The sequence below is a fragment of the Carcharhinus amblyrhynchos genome, chromosome 14 (assembly GCF_965287045.1).
Source record: "Carcharhinus amblyrhynchos chromosome 14, sCarAmb.v2.hapA, whole genome shotgun sequence".
NCBI classification, from domain to species: Eukaryota; Metazoa; Chordata; class Chondrichthyes; order Carcharhiniformes; family Carcharhinidae; genus Carcharhinus; species Carcharhinus amblyrhynchos.
This window is the reverse complement of record NC_137337.1, coordinates 83,895-102,875: the sequence shown is the minus strand read 5'-3', so window position 1 is coordinate 102,875 and position 18,981 is coordinate 83,895. Positions and strand designations below refer to the sequence as shown.

The following is an 18,981-nucleotide window of genomic DNA, read 5'->3' as shown; positions in this document are numbered from 1 at the left end:
AGGCAAGGCCAGCATTTATTGTCTGTCTCTAGTTGTCCATGAGATATAGAATAACTTAATTGACCTTGCTGTCTCAATTTATCTGTCGCAGGTGCACCTATCCATGATGACATTGGTATGATTTTCCACTGCACAATCCTCTTGAAAATCAAGTCCTGGTTTCTGAGGTCACTCCACTACCTGTAATACTACCCCTGTGCTCAGTGACATTGCTTAAGAACAGAAAGATTTGGTGTCCTAACAGCTGATTGCAGCCTCTGGATGGTGCTGTGTAGCAAGTCCAAAAGCATAAACCAGTGTAATTCCCTCAGAGGCTGCAATCACAATTAGTGTCAGATTTTTATTTGCTATTTCCACCATGATTAGATGGAATGAAACATAAGCTTTGTTGGTGTTGAGAAGTTTAATAGTGATGTGCGAGTGACTTCCTCATTATTAAGTACAAGGGATTCTTCAGATATCATTGAGAATTACTAGCTGCACAATGTTTGACCAGCATTGTGACGTTTACTGGTGATGGTTTGACATATGCTTCTAATGTCAGTCGATGCACAATTCACTGAATCAGCTAAACATGACCCAAATGTCAGTCTCTGTTCAATATCAGATCAATGTTGAATTGTATCTCATGCCCAATGCCTATGATAGCACAGTCAAGCAGATGCATTTGTATAGTCAGGAGCTGTTATTCAAACCTCTGTAGAATACATTATCATTTTATTCCCCCCAATTTGTGATGGCTAAAGATTCAGTGGCTCAGAACCTGAGTTTCTATGTTTCAGAGTAAAAGGACAGATTGCAAAGAGGTGTAGTCACCTTGGGGCAAGACTACGGTGCAGCTTCCAGGAGGTGTTACAAGTCTTTGACGAATGGAGGAGCAGCACTCGGAGCCTGCTACACTTGTCGCTCGACACCAAAGATGGAGCACTGACCAGGACATATCTGCAGAGCATTGAGGTAGATGACAGTGTGGTGTGAGAGATCTGGGGAAGACTGACCAGATGACTGCGTGACGTGGGAGGAGGTGGGTCCAGGGGAAGACCGACCAGATGACTGAGTGATGTGGGGTTTGGGTGGACTGACCACCCACTGCAGACCTCCCCCGACCTGATTGCAATTCTGTTGAAGTTATTGCCCAGGAGCCAAAGTTGCTGAGGATAATGGCAGAAATTCTCCTGGTATGACGTAATCTGAAGACTTACCTTTGGTTGTTTTTCTCAGGACCATCTTACTCGTGGCAACAAACTAAAAGTCCAACTTGACAGATTTCAGGGACTAGAGGGAGTATTGAGCAGGATCTATGGTGAAGAACAAAGTGCAGCCTTTGAGTCTGAGCTAAAGGAGGCCATTCAGCAACAGAAATTCCTCACTGATGGCCTGTTACAGAGAAGGAGAGAGTTGCAGGTAATTATACAATTGCTATCAGTATTAATGAGCAGCCACCAGCCCATACTCAACACAGAGGGAGATTGCAGGATCTGTGTTCCTTATTGAATGTCAGGGACAAGGTGCAGCTGATGCATCATACATAGGAGATAAGACTTGGGAGCAAGGGTTGACTGTTAGCATTTCAAACCTGAACTCAATTCGTTACTTGTATTCTGAACATTTTCCTTTCGGTCCCATGACCTTTGGCTCCTTTGTCTATCAAAAATCTATTGAACTTGGTCTTGAATAATTCCAATTATTCAGTCATCATTGCTTTCTAGGGAAGGGAATTCATTGTCTAACAAGCCTCTGAGGAGGAAAGAAATTCTTCTCTCAATTATAAAAGGGAGACCTCTTTTTTTTTTAAAAAAAAACTGTCTCTCCATCTTTAGTCTCCTTCCACTACCCCCCCCCCCCCCCCCCCGCCACAAGTCACACAATTCTGAAGTGCCACAGGAGGCCATTCAGCCCATCCAGCCTGCACAATCCCACCCAGGCCCCATCCGCATAACCCCATGTATCTACCCTCCTAGTTCCGCTGACACTAAGGGGCAATGTAACATGGCCAATCAACTTAACCTACGTATCTTTGGAGTGTGGGAGGAAACCGGAGCACTTGAAGGAAACCCATTCACACACAGGAAGAATGTACAAATTCCACACAGTCACCCAAGACCAGAATTGAACCCAGGTCCATGGTATTGAGGGGCAGCAGTGCAGTCCACTGTGCCGCCCAAACAATCAATGATAGTTTCTTGGCCGTCATTACTGGTACCAGCATTCAGTACAGGATTTTAGTATCCTTTCAGCATCCACCCTATCAAGTCCAGTCAGGATCTTTTGTGATTTGATTTGATTTATTATTGTCACATGTATTAGTATACAGTGAAAAGTGTTGTTTCTTGCACACTATACAGACAAAGCATACTGTTCATAGAGAAGGAAGTGAGAGTGTGCAAAATATAGTTTTATAGTTATTGCTAGGATGTAGAGAAAAATCAACTTAATGCAAGGTAGGTCCATTCAGCAGTCTTATGGCAGCAAGAAAGAAGCTGTTTTTGAGTTGATTGGTACATGATCTCAGACTTTTGCATCTTTTTCCAACCTGAAAGACAGTGGGACTTTGTCTGGGATGCTGGCAAATTGGAGGCCCTGGCTTCTAGGTCATTTTCCCGTGCACTGGGAGCCAGTATAGGGAAATCCCCAGCTCGGGGGCTGCAGGTTCCACGAGGACAGCTCGTCTGGGTGGCTAGCCCAGTTTCAGGTCGAGGTCCCCAAGGGCCTAAGGATTGCAAAATCTATAAGAGATTGAATTAAAGCATTGTTAGAGAGTTTAAAACAAAGAGAATGAAGTTCTAGAAGATAGAATGACAGTAAAAAATAGAATTAGAAGGTATGCTGGGCACGGCTTGCAAGAAATCGCCTTGCTCTGGCACTATCTTGAATCAGAATGATCAATGTTTCAATAAGATCGTCTCTCATCCTTCTGAACGTAATGGATACTGGCCCAGCCTGTTCAACCTTTCATCTTAAATAAACCCTTCATCTTGGGAATCCATTGAGTGAACCTTCCCTGAACTGCCTTTTTACACATATAATTACTTAAGGTGACCGTAAGTGTGCACAGTATTTCAGACGTGGTCTCACCGAGTTCTGTATTGCCGTAATAAAGTTTTGCCTTCCGTTCCCTTGGCAAGAAATGCCAGTATTCCATTTGTCTTCCGAATCACTTGCTGTCCCTGCAAACAAACTTTAGTGATTAATGCTCTAAGTTTGAGGGATTATTTGAATTTAAATTCCAATTTTGTTTATTTGAGATTTCAATCATTTCGGCAAAAGGAGATATTTTGGTGAAGTGAATCAGGAAATTTTAATAAGTTATAGATGAAAACTTGGGCAGGATTTGAAGAGCATACTATGACCGCTGCTTTCTACTTCTGCAAACAAACTTTTGTTTCAAACTTGACCCATGCCTTGGTCGGTGCTTGTTAATTCATTCCAAGCCACCATCCATACTGTGATAAGAGCTATTTCATTCTGATTGGTCTAAATGAGGTGAGGCTGTTTCTTAATTGGTTTAAAGGGTGCATGATCAATCTGTGATTGGTTTCCTGAGGGTGATGGACACCTATTGATTTCATTTTCCATTGGGCCCTGATGGACCTTCTCAGATGTCAATGACTCGTGGGACTATCCTTCTCGTAGATTCATAGAGGTTTACAACATGGAAACAGACCTTTCGGCCCAACTTGCCCATGTCACCCTTTTTTCTAAACTGCTAAGCTAATCCCAATTGTCGGCATTTGGCCCATATCCCTCTATACCCATTGTACCCATGTAACTATCTAAATCCTTTTTAAAAGACAAAATTGTACCCGCCTCTACTACTACCTCTGGCAGCTTGTTCCAGACACTCGCCACCTTCTGTGTGAAAAATTGCCCCTCTGGACACTTTTGTATCTCTCCCCTCTCACCTTAAACCTATGCCCTCTAGTTTTAGACTCCCCTACCTTTGGGAAAATGTATTGACTATACGTTGTCTATGCCCCTCATTATTTTATAGACCTCCATAAGGCTAAGAGTCTTAGCTTGGTTGAAGAGCAGAAGGATCTTGAGGTCCGGGTCCATAGGACTCTTAAATCGGCCTCGCGTGTGGAGGATGTGGTCAAGAAGACATATGGTGTACTGGCCTTCACTAATCGAGGGATTGAGTTTAGGAGTTGGGAGGTAATGCAACTTTATAGGATCCTGATCAGACCCCATTTGGAGTACTGTGCGCAGTTCTGGTCACCTCACTACAGGAAGGATGTGGAAGCTATTGAGAGGGTGCAGAGGAGATTTACAAGGATGTTGCCTTGATTGGGAGGCAGGTTGAGGGAGCTAGGTCTCTTCTCCCTGGAGAGACGAATGTTGAGAGGCGACCTGATAGAGGTGTATAAAATGTTGAGGGAAATAGGGTGGATTCTCGGAGGCTATTTCCCAGGGCTGAAATGGTCGCTACGAGAGGACACAGGTTTAAGGTGCTGGGAAGCAAGTACAGAGGAGATGTTAGGGGAAAGTTTTTCAGTCAGAGGGTGGTGAGTGAGTGGAATCGGCTGCCGTCGGTGGTGGTAGAGGCGAACTCGCTGGGGTGTTTTAAAAGACTTCTGGATGAGTATATGGGATCGAATGGCATTGGAAGTTACAGATAGTTCTATGGCTTGGTAGGTATAGATGTGATTGGCGCAACTTGTGGGCCGAAGGGCCTGTCTGTGCTGTAGTGTTCTATGCTCTATGTTAAGGTCACCCCTCAGGTTCCTACGCTCCAGAGGAAAAAGTCCCAGTCTATCCTGCCTCTCCTTATAACACAAACCCATCAAGTCCCAGTAAATCTTTTCTGCACTCTTTAATAATATCCTTTTTATAATAAGGTGACCAGAAGTGCACACAGTATTCCAAGTGCAGCCTTACCAATGTCTTGTACAACTTCAACAAGACATTCCAACTCCTCAACTCAAATGTTCTGACCAATAAACCAAGCATGCTGAATGCCACCTTCACTACTCTGTCTGCCTGTTACTCCACTTTGAAGGAGCTATGAACATGTACCCTAGATCTCTTTGTTCTGTAACTCTCCCCAGTGCCCTACCATTAACTGAGCAAGTCCTGCTCTGGTTCAATCTACCAAAATGCATCACCTCGCATTTGTTTAAATTAAACTCCATCTGCCACTGGCCCAATTGATCAAGATCCCATTGCAATCAGAGATAACTTTCTTCACTGTCCACTATGCCACCAACCTTGGTGACATCTGCAAACTTACTAACTATACCTCTTATATTCTCATTCAAATCGTTAATATAAATGACAAATAATGGTGGACCCAACACTGATCCTTGAGGCACGTCACTGGTCACAGGCCTCCAGTTTGAAAAACAGCTCTCTAGATCATAGATCATAGAACCCTACAGTGCAGAAAGAGGCCCTTCGGCCCATTGGGTCTGTACAAAACACAATCACACCCAGGCCCTACCCCTATATCCCTACATAGGAGTCTTGGCTGGGTTGAAGAGCAGAAGGATCTTGGGGTCCGGGTCCATAGGACTCTTAAATCGGCCTCGCGGGTGGAGGAGGTGGTCAAGAAGGCATATGGTGTACTGGCCTTCATTAATCGAGGGATTGAGTTTAGGAGTCAGGAGGTAATGCTGCAACTTTATAGGACCCTTGTCAGACCCCACTTGGAGTACTGTGCACAGTTCTAGTCGCCTCACTACAGGAAGGATGTGGAAGCTATTGAGAGGGTGCAGAGGAGATTTACAAGGATGTTGCCTGGATTGGGAGGCATGCCTTATGAAGATAAGTTGAGGGAGCGAGGTCTCTTCTCCCTGGAGAGACGAAGGTTGAGAGGCGACCTGATAGAGGTTTATAAAATGTTGAGAGGAATAGATAGGGTGGATTCTCGGAGGCTATTTCCCAGGGCTGAAATGGTCGCTACGAGAGGACACAGGTTTAAGGTGCTGGGAAGCAAGTACAGAGGAGATGTTAGGGGTAAGTTTTTCAGTCAGAGGGTGGTGAGTGAGTGGAATCGGCTGCCGTCAGTGGTGGTAGAGGCGAACTCGCTGGGGTGTTTTAAAAGACTTCTGGATGAGTATATGGGATCTAATGGGATTGCAAGTTACAGATAGTTCAATGGCTTGGTAGGTATAGATGTGATCGGCGCAACTTGTGGGCGGAAGGGCCTGTTTGTGCTGTAGTGTTCTATATTATACCCACTAATCCCTCTAACCTGTGCATCCCTGGACACTAAGGGGCAATTTCTTAGCGTGGCCAATCAACCTAACCTGCACATCTTTGGACTGTGGGAGAAAACCAGAGTACACGGAGGAAACCCACGCAGACACGAGGAGGATGTGCAAACTCCACACAGACAGTGACCCAAGCTGGGAATTGCTCTACAACCATCTTCTGGCTTCTGTCAAGAGGCCAATTTTGTATCCATTCAGATACGTCACCCTGGACCCCGTGAGATTTAACTTAATGCAACAACCTACCATATGATACCTTGCTAAAGTCCATGTGGACAACATCAACTGCACTGCCCTCATGTACCTTCTTGGTTACCCCTTCAAAAAACTCAAATCAAATTTGTATGACATGATTTTCCACTCACAAAGCCATGCTGACTGTCCCAAATCAGTTCTTGCATCTCTAAATGTCTGTAGATCCTGTCTCTCAAAATATCTTCCAAAAACTTACCTACCACAGACGTGAGGCTCACTGGCCTGTAGTTCCCAGACTTTTTGTTTTTAAACAAAGGCACAACATTTGACACTCTCCAATCTTCAGGCATCTCACCCATGTCTTTAAGGTTGTTCCTGTAACATCTTGCTAAGATAAATGATCTTTAATGACATCTTCCTTACTATTTATGTAAGTTAGGGCCCTCATAAATAATACCTTGAGCTCACTGTCTCAAACTTTTTAAAATTGGTGCAAGATTCTCATTAAATTAGACCCTTGAGATAGGCCGTTTGATGGGTGATGTTATTTCTTGCTGTGATTATTTAGAATGATTACTGTAATTTAAAACAAAGAATAGAGTGATAAAATTGCTTATAACCTTAAAACTAACAAAGGTTACAAAGTTGGCAGTACTTAAAGGTTATATAGGTTATGGATGGAATGTAAGTGAGATTGGTTTTGACTTTTGCTTTATTTGAAATAGGGCAACGTGATATCTGGGAACATAGATTAATCAGTCCAGATGTTTAATTGATCTGAATTCATTGATTTATCAAACTTTTTACAGTGTCCTGCAGCAAATAAAAGGAGCAGTGCACATTAAGTAATGGTCTTCTGCTACTAAGCGAATGTGTTTCACGTTCGTCAATCAGAGACAGCGGGACTAATATGGCCCAGAATATTTCATTTAAATAGGCACTTATCAATGTGTTTTTGTTGCGTAAACTGTTATGCTACAGTAGGTTTTGTTGTAATTCCAGGAGCGGAGCTGAGCTGGGCCAGAAGGCCTTTGACAAGACCGCATAGGAGATTGTTAAATAAGTTAAGAGCCCATGGTGTTAAGGGTAAGATCCTGGCATAGATAGAGGATTGACTGACTGGCAGAAGGCAGAAAGTGGGGATAAAGGGGTCTTTTTCAGGATGGCACCTGGTGACTAGAGGTGTGCCTCAGAGATTAATACTGGAATCACAACTTTCCATAATATACATTAATGATTTGGAGGAAGGAGCTGAAGGCACTGTTGCTAAGTTTGCAGATGATGCAAAGATATGTAGAGGGACAGGTAGTATTGAGGAAGCAGGGGGGCTGCAGAAGGACTTGGACAGGTTAGGAGAGTGGGCAAAAAAGGGATGATCCTTTAGAGTCATAGACGTTTACAGCATGGAAACAGGCCCTTTGGCCCAACTTGTCCATGCTGCTCCTTTTTTTAAAACCCCTGACCTAATCCCAATTGCCAGCATTTGGCCCATATCTCTCCATACCCATTGTGTCCATGTAACTATCTAAATGCTTTTTAAAAGATAAAATTGTACCTGCCTCTACTACTACCTCTGGCAGCTTGTTACAACCACTCACCACCCTCTGTGTGAAAAAATTGCCCCTCTGGACACTTTTGTATCTCTCCCCTCTCACCTTAAACCTTTAGACTTCCCTACCTTTGGGAAAAGATATTGACTATCTACCTTGTCTATGCCCCTCATTATTTTATAGACCCCTATAAGGTCACTCCCCAGCTTCCTACGCTCCAGAGAAAAAAATCCCAGTCTATTCAGCCTTGCCATATAACTCATTCCATCAAGTCCCAGTAGCATCCTAGTAAATCTTTTCTGCACTCTTTCTAGTTAAATAATATCCTTTCTATAATAGGGTGACCAGAATTGCACACAGTATTCCAAGTGTGGCTATACCAATATCTTGTACAACTTTAACAAGACGTCGCAACTCCTGTATTCAATGTTCTGACCGATGAAACCAAGCATGCCGAATTCCTCCTTCACTTCTCTGTCACCTGTGACTCCACTTTCAAGGATTAGGGTTAGGGTCAACCCTAACCCTAATGAACATGTACCACTAGATCCCTTTGTTCTGTAACTCTCCTCAATGCCCAACCATTAACTGAGTAAGTCCTGCCCTGGTTCAGTCTATCAAAATGCATCACCTCGCATTTGTCTAAATTAAACTCCATCTGCCATTCGTCAGCCCACTGGCCCAAGTGACCAAGATCCTGCTGCATTTGGAGATACTTACTGTCCACCATGCCACCAATCTTGGTGTCATCTGCAAACTTACTAACCATACCCCCTATATTCTCATCCAAATCATTAATATAAATGACAAATAACAGTGGGTCCAGCACTGATCCCTGAGGCCTCCATTTTGAAAAAGAACTCTCTACAGCCACCCTCTGACTTCTGTCAAGAAGCCAGTTTTGTATCCATTTAGATACCTCACCCTGGATCCCATGAGGTTTAACCTTATCCAACAACGTACCATGCGGTACCTTGTCAAAGTCCATGTAGACAACATCAACTGCACTGCCCTCATCTACCCCTTCAAAACTTCAAGTGTGAGGTTATCCACTTTGGCTGGAATAATAGTAGGAGGGATTACTATTTAAAGGGTGAAAAGCTGCAGCATGCTACGGTGCAGAGGGACCTGGGGGTCCTTGTGCATGATTCGCAAAAACCCAGTCTGCAGGTGCAACAGGTGATCAAGAAGGCAAATGGGATGCTGGCCTTTATAGCGAGGCGGATAGAATATAAAAGCAGGGAGGTCTTGCTGCAACTGTATAGGGCATTGGTGAGGCCGCAGCTGGAGTACTGTGTGCAGTTTTGGTCGCTGCACTTGCGCAAGGATATTTTGGCCTTGGAGGGAGTGCAGAGGAGATTCGTTAGGCTGATACCGGAGATGAGGGGGTTGGACTATGAAGGGAGACTAAATAGACTGGGTTTGTACTCGTTGGAGTTTAGAAGAATGAGGGGGGATCTTATAGAGACGTATAAGATAATGAAAGGGATGGATAGGGTAGAGATAGAGAGATTCTTCCCGCTCAGAAAGGACAGCAGGACTAGAGGGCACAGCGTCAAGATAAGGGGGAAGCAGTTTAGAACGGAGTTGAGGAGGAACTTCTTCACTCAAAGGGTGGTGAATCTCTGGAATTCTCTGCCCGTTGAAGTGGTGGAGGCGACCTTCTTAAATATATTTAAGACACGGTAGATAGGTTTTTGGTAGGCAACGGAATTAAGGGTTATGGGGAGAAAGCGGGAAAGTGGAACTGAGCCACTTCAGATCAGCCATGATCTTATTGAATGGCAGGGCAGGCTCAAAGAGCTAGATGGCCTACTCCTGCCCCTACTTCTTATGTTCTTATTAAATTTGTGAGACATGATTTTCCACTCTCAAATCCATGCTGACTGTCCTCACTCAGTTCTTGCGTCTCTAAATGCCTGTAGATTCTGTCTCTCAAAATACCTTCCAACAATTCACCCACCACAGATGTGAGGCTCACTGGCCTGTAGTTCCCAAGCTTTTCCCTGCAGCCCTTTTTAAACAAAGGCACAACATTTGCCACTCTCCAGTCTTCAGGCACCTCACCTGTGACTATCGATGATTCAAATATCTCGGCTAGGGGACCCGCAATATCCTCCCTAGCCTCCCACAACATCCTGGGATATATCTCATCAGGTCCCGCAGTTTTATCTACCTTGACGCGCTGTAAGACTTCCAGCTCCTCCTCCTCTGTAATATATACACTCCTCAAAACATTAATATTTATTTCCACAAGTTCCCTAACATCCATGCTTTTCTCAACAGTAAATACTGATGAGAAATATTCATTTAGGATCTCACCCATCTCTTGTGGATCTGCACATAGATGACCTTGTTGATCCTTAAGAGGCCCTACTCTCTCCCTTGTTACTCTTTTGCCCTTTATATATTTAAAACAGCGATGAGGAGGAATTCCTTCAACTGGAAAGTGGTGAATCTGTGGAACTCTTTGCCACTGAGGGATAGGTCATTGAGTGTCATTAAGACAGAGATAAATTCTTGATTAATATGGGGATCAGGGGTTATGGGGAAAAGGCAGGAAAATAGGAATGAGAAAAATATCATACATGATTGAATGGCGCAGCAAACTTGATGGGCCGAGTAGCCTAATTCTGCTCCTATGTCTTATGGTCTTATAAGACGGACTTAACTGCAGGGTTTGCTTTTCTTGGAACTTAATCTCACAAGATTAATTTCCATAGTTTGAATACAGTGTCAATGGTCCATGATTTTCAAACCAATAAAAGCAAAAACTGTAGAGTTGTTCAGCAGAACTGGCAGCATCTGCGAAACAGAGTTAACGTTATTGACTTCTAATCAGAAGTGGTAAATATTAGAAATGTAAGACTTAATATTGAGTATTTCAGGCATTTTCTGATTTTATTTCAAGTGTCTACAGTCCATATACTGTTTTAGATGAATCATAAAGTCCAATTTACTCTTTGACAGGTAAATTGTCGAGATCCTGCTGATCATAAGCTGTTGCTGAAGTTTGAAGAGTGGCTAAAGAATGAAGATCTGAAGCTGACAAATATTTTAATTGATGGAAGTGCCAGGAACAGCAGAGGAAGAAAAAACAGAAAACAAAGTCTAAAGGTCAGAGAAATTTGGGACCCTTAAGTTGCCAGTTCATTAACCTGTAATATTTGTGAGTGTCTATGTATTACTAGAAGGTAATGTGGTATCAAAGAGTGATGCAATAGCATGTTACCAAACCGTGTTAAGCTGCAGCACAGAATTGTGCCAGAGAGCACTATGACAGTCCAGCAGTGTGGTCTTCCATCTGCACTGCCTTTCTAGCACTGATGTAGATTCTGTAAGCAAGGCTCTGGAGTGGGATTTGAAGCCACAGGCTACTAACTCAGCAATTGCAGCATGTTGATTTTGTGGGTAGCATTGCAATTCCTCACAACTGTAACTGTAGTAAATGACTGCACCTTGAGGAATGTCAACTAAGAGTTGTTGAGTTAGAACCTGTGGCAGAACATTAGTGGGGGGGAAAGCATTATTTGACCTTTGCCATTATCCAGCAGATTCTTGTCTGTGTGGATGAGGGGAATCTTGGAATGGATGAGCAAAATGGTAATGACAGCATATAACAAGAGGCCATTCAAGCGGAAAGAGTAAAAAAATGTGGTAATGGAATGAGACAGTGTAGTCCAGGGAATAGGTACTGTTCTATGTAGCCATACGGACAGCTCCATTGGTTATGTTACCTTTCCTGCTGGAAAAGAACTCGGAGTTGGCGAGAGAAGATCCAGTTGTCATAGTCCAAACAGGAACCAAAAACATGAATGAAATTAGGAGTTAGGTTCTGCTGAGGAAGTTTGAGGAGCTAGGGTCCAAGTTAAGCAGAACCACAAGGGTTATAATTGATTTATTGCCTAGTCCATGGGTAATTGGCATTGGGTCAAACAGACCACAAGGTTGAATGCATGGTATGATGTGAAAATAAGGGGTTTTGATTCATTGGTCACTGGCACCAGTTCTGGACAAAGAGGGAGCTCTGTTGGAACAAATGTTACTTAGACCAGCTGGGACTTTTTATTGAGATTTTTGCACATGTGTAGTTAGTTGATTCCCATGTCTCCTGGCCAGGAAAGAGACCTATGCAGTTCGAGTTTTTTTTCTCACAGGTGCAGGGTTGGTTTCCTGGCTGAAGAAGAAAAAACAACAAACGTGAAATAGTACAAAAAAGAGGTCAGGTGATCTGGAAAAGGGATGCCATTCCAAAGCAGGTGTCCTAAAGAGCAGGATACAGAAAGAGGACAGAAACAGGTCCTGTTAAGTTTTAAAAAAAAGGTGTGAAGCAATTATCTCCAAGTTAAAGACAGAACTCCGGAGAGTAGACTTGAAATAAAGTGGTCGTGGGAAAAGTCAGAGGAGGCAGCTGAAGATTGTTGACGTGTAACTGCAGACTTCTGGAGCAGTGGTGTTCAGCCTGGCATGGCTAAGTATCTGAGAGTGAGCCTGGAAGTTGCAAATTAAGTGTGTGCAGAGATCTCGAAGAAAAAACATTGGGAGGCGAGTTTCAAATCCTGGAGATGGATTCTTGTTAAAGATGTCCAATTGAAAGGGAGATTTTGGGAGAGAATTCTAAGGCGAGCTCTTCAAGCATGGAGATTGGAAGCCCTCTTGTTAAACACCGAATTTCAGGTTTTTTTTAACCATACCTTCACACCTACACACTGCTCCTTATCTTTTAAGGAATTGTAGGGGAAGTGGTGGAAGGATTTCCTAGCTGATTATCAGCATGTTGAACCTTGTGATGAACGCTCCTCCTGTGGCCAACAAGTCCTGATGTTAGACTCAATGTTTCAGTGAGACCACTTGGCCTGGAGAAGCTGCTGAGAAATCCCTGGATATTCTGTTGGCATCTGTCACTCATTTTGGAACATGGTGTGTCTGACCACAGTTCACCTATTAGTTTACAGGTGCTGATATCCTGAATAGTATTAGCTAGATTTTGTAAATTGTATCATCTTTACAAATTTGTGAGATATAGTTGGGGTGAAGGAATAATGTGATTTGACTTATTTACTGGTGTCTCAACTAAAATCTTTCCAACCTTTTTTTTTGTCAAGTGTAATATAGTTCATTTTTTTTATTTAACAAACATTTTATTCTTTGTATTAAAAGTTCACTGGCAAACTCCTGTGAACATGTTCAGTAACAGCCCTCCACAGTTTCTTCAAACAACTAGGAACAAGCAGGTTCCACTCTTGAGATCTGACTTGTTTAGCAGTAATGCTAGCACGGCTAGTAACAAAAGGTGGAAGAGTAACAGGAAGTCAAACAACCAGAGGATAAATCATTTAAATCTACCTTGAATGTGGTAAAATTGCTAGCAAGGCAACGCAACGTTGGACCCCATTGCAAGAGATTTTGAGTGTAAAATCAAGAATCATAAATTCATTGATTATAGTACAGAAGGAAAGCCTAATGTGGCCTTGCTAGTGCTCTGTAAGAGTAACCCACCCAGACTAATCCCCTCTCTGTAATTCCCAAAACTTTTTTTAGGTGCTTATTCAATTCATTTATGAAAGCCAAATTAAATCTGCATCCATCACACAGGCAGTGCATTCCAGATCCTAATCACTGCATTTAAATGTTTTTCCTCAAGTCACCATTGGTTCTTTGGCTTGTTGCCTTATTTGGTTTCCCCTGGGTCCTGAACCTTCCACAGCGGGAACAATTTCTCCCCATCTACTCCATCTAGACCCACCATGATTTTGAATGTCTTCAGCAAATCTCCTCTCAACCTTTTCTCTATGGGAAAGCTGGGGTTATTCTCCTGTCTTTCCACGTAAGTGAGTTCTTTGTCTCTGCAATGTTTCTCGTGAATCTTTTCTGTACCCTGACTCAAGCCATCAAACCCTTTCTAATTGTGGTTCCCGGAATTGAATACAATATGGAGATCATAATTCTATCTCCTTCATGATAGCATTGGAAAGAGAGGGGATCAGGCAGGCTAGGAAGGTGTTTGTCTGGAGTAAGGGGAAATATGATGACGTTAGGCAGACAATTGGACGAATAAACTGGAAGGAGGTGTTCTTGGGGAAAAGTACTGAAGGAAGGTGGCGGATTTTCAAGGAATGTTTGACTGGAGCTCTGAACGACGATGTTCCGATGAGACAAGGAGGTTTTCGTAGGTCGCAGGAGCCGTGGTGCGTGAAGGTTGTGGTGAACCTGGTCAGGAAGAAAAGAAAGGTGTATAAAAGGTTCAGAGAGCGAAGAGATGTTAAGGATTGAGAGGAGTATAAGGCTTGTAGAAAGGAGCTTAAAAAGGAAATTAGGAGAGCCAGAAGGGGACATGAGAAGGTGTCAAGGAAATTCCTAGCTCAGAATAACTCAGGCAGAGACGTTCAGAGTCAGGCGTCAGGAGAGTTTATTGTCGTGATATCACGGAGAGTACACCTCAGTCAACACCGAGAGAACTCTGAATTTTTGAACAAACCCGCGCTATTTTTATACAGTGAAATAAACAACTCTGCAAGCAGGTTACAATACTCCCTATTATCCTTACTATCTCTATTACCCCTTTAATCATTGTCCCATGAATTAAAACTATGGTCCTAGGACTTATCTATAGTGTCCTTGGCCTAAATCATCCTACAGTCCCTGTCCCTTGTGATTTACCGTAACTAGATAGAGAAGAAGAATGGTGGTTTATTTTTCTATCCTCCTAAAGGCAGATGGCCCGTTATCTGGCCTTTAGACCTTGAGTGTCTGCTAGGCCCTGTTTTTCTAACCCTGCCTGCTTCAGCTAGTTTCTTGATTTTCAGTATAATGGTGAGTATATAGTGAATCATTAACCCTTTAGCTACTGCTGCAGCTTTAGCCCCTACTATAGCAAGTCCGTTTAAAAACAGACTTACTTTTCTATGCAACCTAATTGCTTATATGAATCTAATTTCTTCTACAGAAGGCCTTGGCGGGTAAAATTAAGGAGACTCCTAAGGCGTTCTACAAATATGTGAAGAGTAAGAGGATGAAAAAAGAAGGGATAGGACCTGTAAAAGGTGAAGGGGGAAAAGTCTGTGTGGAACCGGAAGACGTGGCAGAGGTGCTTAATGAGTACTTTGCCTCAGTATTCACGGTGGAAAGTGATCTGGGAGGTTGTACTACAGGTTTGCGGCAGACTGAAAAGATTGAGTATGTGGATATTGAGAGAGAGGATGTGTTGGAACTTTTAAATTCTATCAAGATAGATAAGTCGCCGGGACCGGATGGGATGTATCCCAGGTTACTGTGGGAGGTGAGGGAAGTGATTGCAGAGCCCCTGGCGATGATCTTTGCATCGTCGATGGAGACGGGAGAGGTTCCAGAGGATTGGAGGATTGCGGATGTGGTTCCTATTTTCAAGAAAGGGAACAGGGATAGCCCGGGAAATTACCGACCGGTGAGTCTGACCTCAGTGGTTGGAAAGTTGATAGAGAGGATTCTGAGGGACAAGATTTATGAGCATTTAGAGAAGTTTAGAATGATCAGGAATAGTCAGCACAGCTTTGTCAAAGGCAGGTCGTGCCTTATGAGCCTAGTTGAGTTCTTTGAAAATGTGACTGAACACATTGACGCAGGAAGAGCGGTGAACGTGGTTTACATGGACTTCAAGGCGTTTGATAAGGTCCCCCATGCAAGACTTCTTGAGAAGGTGAGAGGGCATGGGATCTGAGGGCCTTTGGCCTTGTGGATCCAGAACTGGCTTGCCTGCAGAAGGCAGAGAGTGGTTGTGGATGGGTCTTTTTCTGCATGGAGGTCAGTCACCAGTGGAGTGCCCCAGGGATCTGTTTTAGGACTCTTGCTGTTTGTCATTTTCATAAATGACCTAGATGAGGAAGTGGAGGGATGGGTTAAGAACATAAGAACATAAGAAATAGGAGCAGGAGTAGACCATCCAGCCCTTCGAGCCTGCCCCGCCATTCAGTAAGATCATGACTGATCTGACGTGGCTCAGTTCCACTTTCCCCGCTTTCTCCCCATAACCCTTAATCCCCTTGCCTACCAAAAACCTATCTACCTGCGTCTTAAATATATTTAGCGAGGCAGCTTCCACCACTTCAACGGGCAGAGAATTCCAGAGATTCACCACCCTTTGAGTGAAGAAGTTCCTTCTCAACTCTTTTCTAAACTGCCCCCTCCTTATCTTGAGGCTGTGCCCTCTAGTCCTGCTGACCTTTCTGAGTGGGAAGAACCTCTCCACCTCTACCCTATCCATCCCTTTCATCATCTTAGACGTCTCAATGAGATCCCCCCTCATCCTTCTAAACTCTTAACGAGTACAAGCCCAGTCTATTCAGCCTCTCCTCATAGCTCAACCCCCTCAACTCCGGTATCAGCCTAGTGAACCCCCTCTGCACTCCCTCCAAGGCCAAAATATCCTTGCGCAAGTGCGGCAACCAAAACTGCACACAGTACTCCAGCTGCGGCCTCACCAGTGCCCTGTACAGTTGCAGCAAGACCTCCCTACTTTTATATTCAATCCCCCTTGCTATGAAGGCCAGCATCCCATTTGTCTTCTTGACCACCTGCTGCACCTGTAGGCTGGGTTTTTGCTACTCTCACACAAGGACCCCCAGGTCCCTCTGCACCGTAGCATGCTGCAGCTTTTCGCCCTGTAGGTAGTAGTCCTTCCTACTATTATTCCTACCAAAGTGGATAACCGCACACTTGCCAACATTGTATTCCATCTGCCAGGTCCTCGCCCACTCGCTCAGCCTATCTAGATCCCTCTGCAGACTTTCCACACCCTCCGCACAATTTGCTGTTCCACTTATCTTTGTGTCATCAGCAAATTTCGACACGTTACACTCGGCTCCCTCCTCCAGATCATCTATATAAATGGTAAATCGTTGAGGCCCCAGCACCGATCCCTGGGGCACTCCACTAGTCACCAACCGCCAATCCGAATAACACCCATTGACACCCACTCTCTGCCTCCTATTTGACAGCCAATCCCCTATCCACGCTAACACCTTACCCCCAACTCCATGCCCCCTAACCTTCTGTAACAACCTTTTGTGCGGCACCTTATCAAACGCCTTCTGAAAATCGAGAAACACCACATCCACCGGTTCCCCTCTATCCACCGCACTCGACACATCCTCATAGAATTCCAATAAATTCGTCAGACATGACTTCCCCTTAATGAATCCGTGCTGCGTCTGCTCTATCAAACAATTCTTCTCAAGATGCCTCGCTATTTTCTCTTTGATTACAGATTCAAGCATTTTTCCTACAACAGACGTTAAACTAACCAGCCTATAATTCCCTGCCTTTTACCTGCTACCCTTTTTAAACAGTGGCGTAACATGAGCCATTTTCCAATCTTCCGGCACTTCCCCGGAATCCAGCGAGGTTTGGAAAATAATCACCAAGGCATCCACTATCACCTCTGCCATTTCCTTCAGAATCCTTGGATGCATTCCATCTGGTCCTGGGGACTTGTCCACCATCATTCCCTCTAGTCTGTCGAGTACTGCCTCTCTAGTAACAATGATCTCATTCAGGCCCTCCACTCCTACCATCTTTCCATCGTTAACACCCGGCAAACTATTCGCGTCCTCCTCCGTGAAGACCGAAGCAAAAAAGTTCTTCAAGGCCTCAGCCATTTCCTCATCCCCCACCACTAAATCCCCCCTCTCATCCTCTAAGGGTCCAACATTCACCCTAGCCAGCCTCCTCCTCTTTATATATTTATAAAAACTCTTACTATCCTTTTTTATATTTAGCGCTAGCCTAGATTCATAGTCTATCCTTCCTTTCTTTATCAACTTCTTTGTCATTCTTTGTTGATATTTAAACCTCTCCCAATCCTCTTCTCGCCCACTACTTTTAGCCACTCTAAACGCATCAGCTTTTAATTTAATACTCTCCTTTATCTCCTTCATTATCCACGACTGATTATCACCTCTCCTACGATCCTCCTTTACCATCGGAATAAGTTTCTGCTGAGCACCAAGAAAGATCTCCTTAAAGATCCTCCACTGTTCCTCAGCAGACCTACCTCCCAATCTGCGCCCCCAATCAACATTCGCCAATTCCTCTCTCATCCTATCGTACTCCCCTTTGTTCGAACAAAGGACACAGGTCTGGGATCCTACTTTCTCCTCCTCCATCTGCATCAGAAACTCCACCATACAATGATCACTCTTCCCAAGAGGATCCTTCACAACAAGGTCCCTAATTCTACCCGCCTCATTACATAACACCAGATCTAAGATAGCTCGCTCCCTCGTCGGCTCCAACATACCCTGTTCAAGGAAACTATCCCGGCAGCATTCCAAGAACTCTTCTTCAAGCCCACCGCGTTCAACATGGGTCGACCAATCAATATGTAGATTGAAATCCCCCATAATTATTGCCGTTCCATTTCTGCACACAGCATTTATTTGCGCGTTAACAGCCCGCCCCACCTCCAGGTCATTATTTGGGGGCCTATAGACGACACCCACCAGCGTCTTCCTCCCTTTGCTGTTCCTAATCTCCACCCACAGCGATTCCACGTTCTGCTCTTTGACTCCTATATCTTCCCTTACTACCACCCTGATACTATCCTTAATCAGCAGAGCTACCCCCCCCCCACCCCTTTTTCCTCCTGTCTATCCTTCCTAAACACTTGATACCCCTGTACATTCAGCTCCCAGTCCCTGTCACCTTGCAACCACGTCTCTGTAATGGCCACCAGATTGTAACCATTTGTGCTGATCTGCGCCACCAGCTCATTCAATTTGTTCCGAATGCTTCGTGTATTCAGATAAAGTGTCTTCATCCCAGCCTTCACCTGGACCCTATTTGAAGGAACGCTACCAACCTTACTCATGCCCCCTACTCCCTTTACTATTGGGACATCCTTGGCCTCTTCCCGTACCTGTACCCTCTCCTTTACTTTAGACCCTGTAATTCCACAACAGCCCTACCCACAGTCCTATTTATACAATTCGCCAGGACTCTGGTCCCAGCACGGTTCAGACCAACACCATCCCACCTGAACAGGTCCCACC

General features: G+C 44.1%; 1 protein-coding gene across 1 annotated transcript in view; it reads left to right on the top strand.

Annotated features, from left to right (window-relative positions):
- Window positions 1–18,981, top strand: part of syne3 (spectrin repeat containing, nuclear envelope family member 3) — a 102,441-nt gene that overhangs the window by 56,041 nt on the left and 27,419 nt on the right. Inside the window, exons 8-10 of the mRNA XM_080202116.1 lie at window positions 783–957; window positions 1,222–1,404; window positions 10,928–11,074. Coding sequence (XP_080058242.1) covers window positions 783–957; window positions 1,222–1,404; window positions 10,928–11,074 — 505 coding nt within the window. The remainder of the gene's footprint in view (window positions 1–782; window positions 958–1,221; window positions 1,405–10,927; window positions 11,075–18,981) is intronic.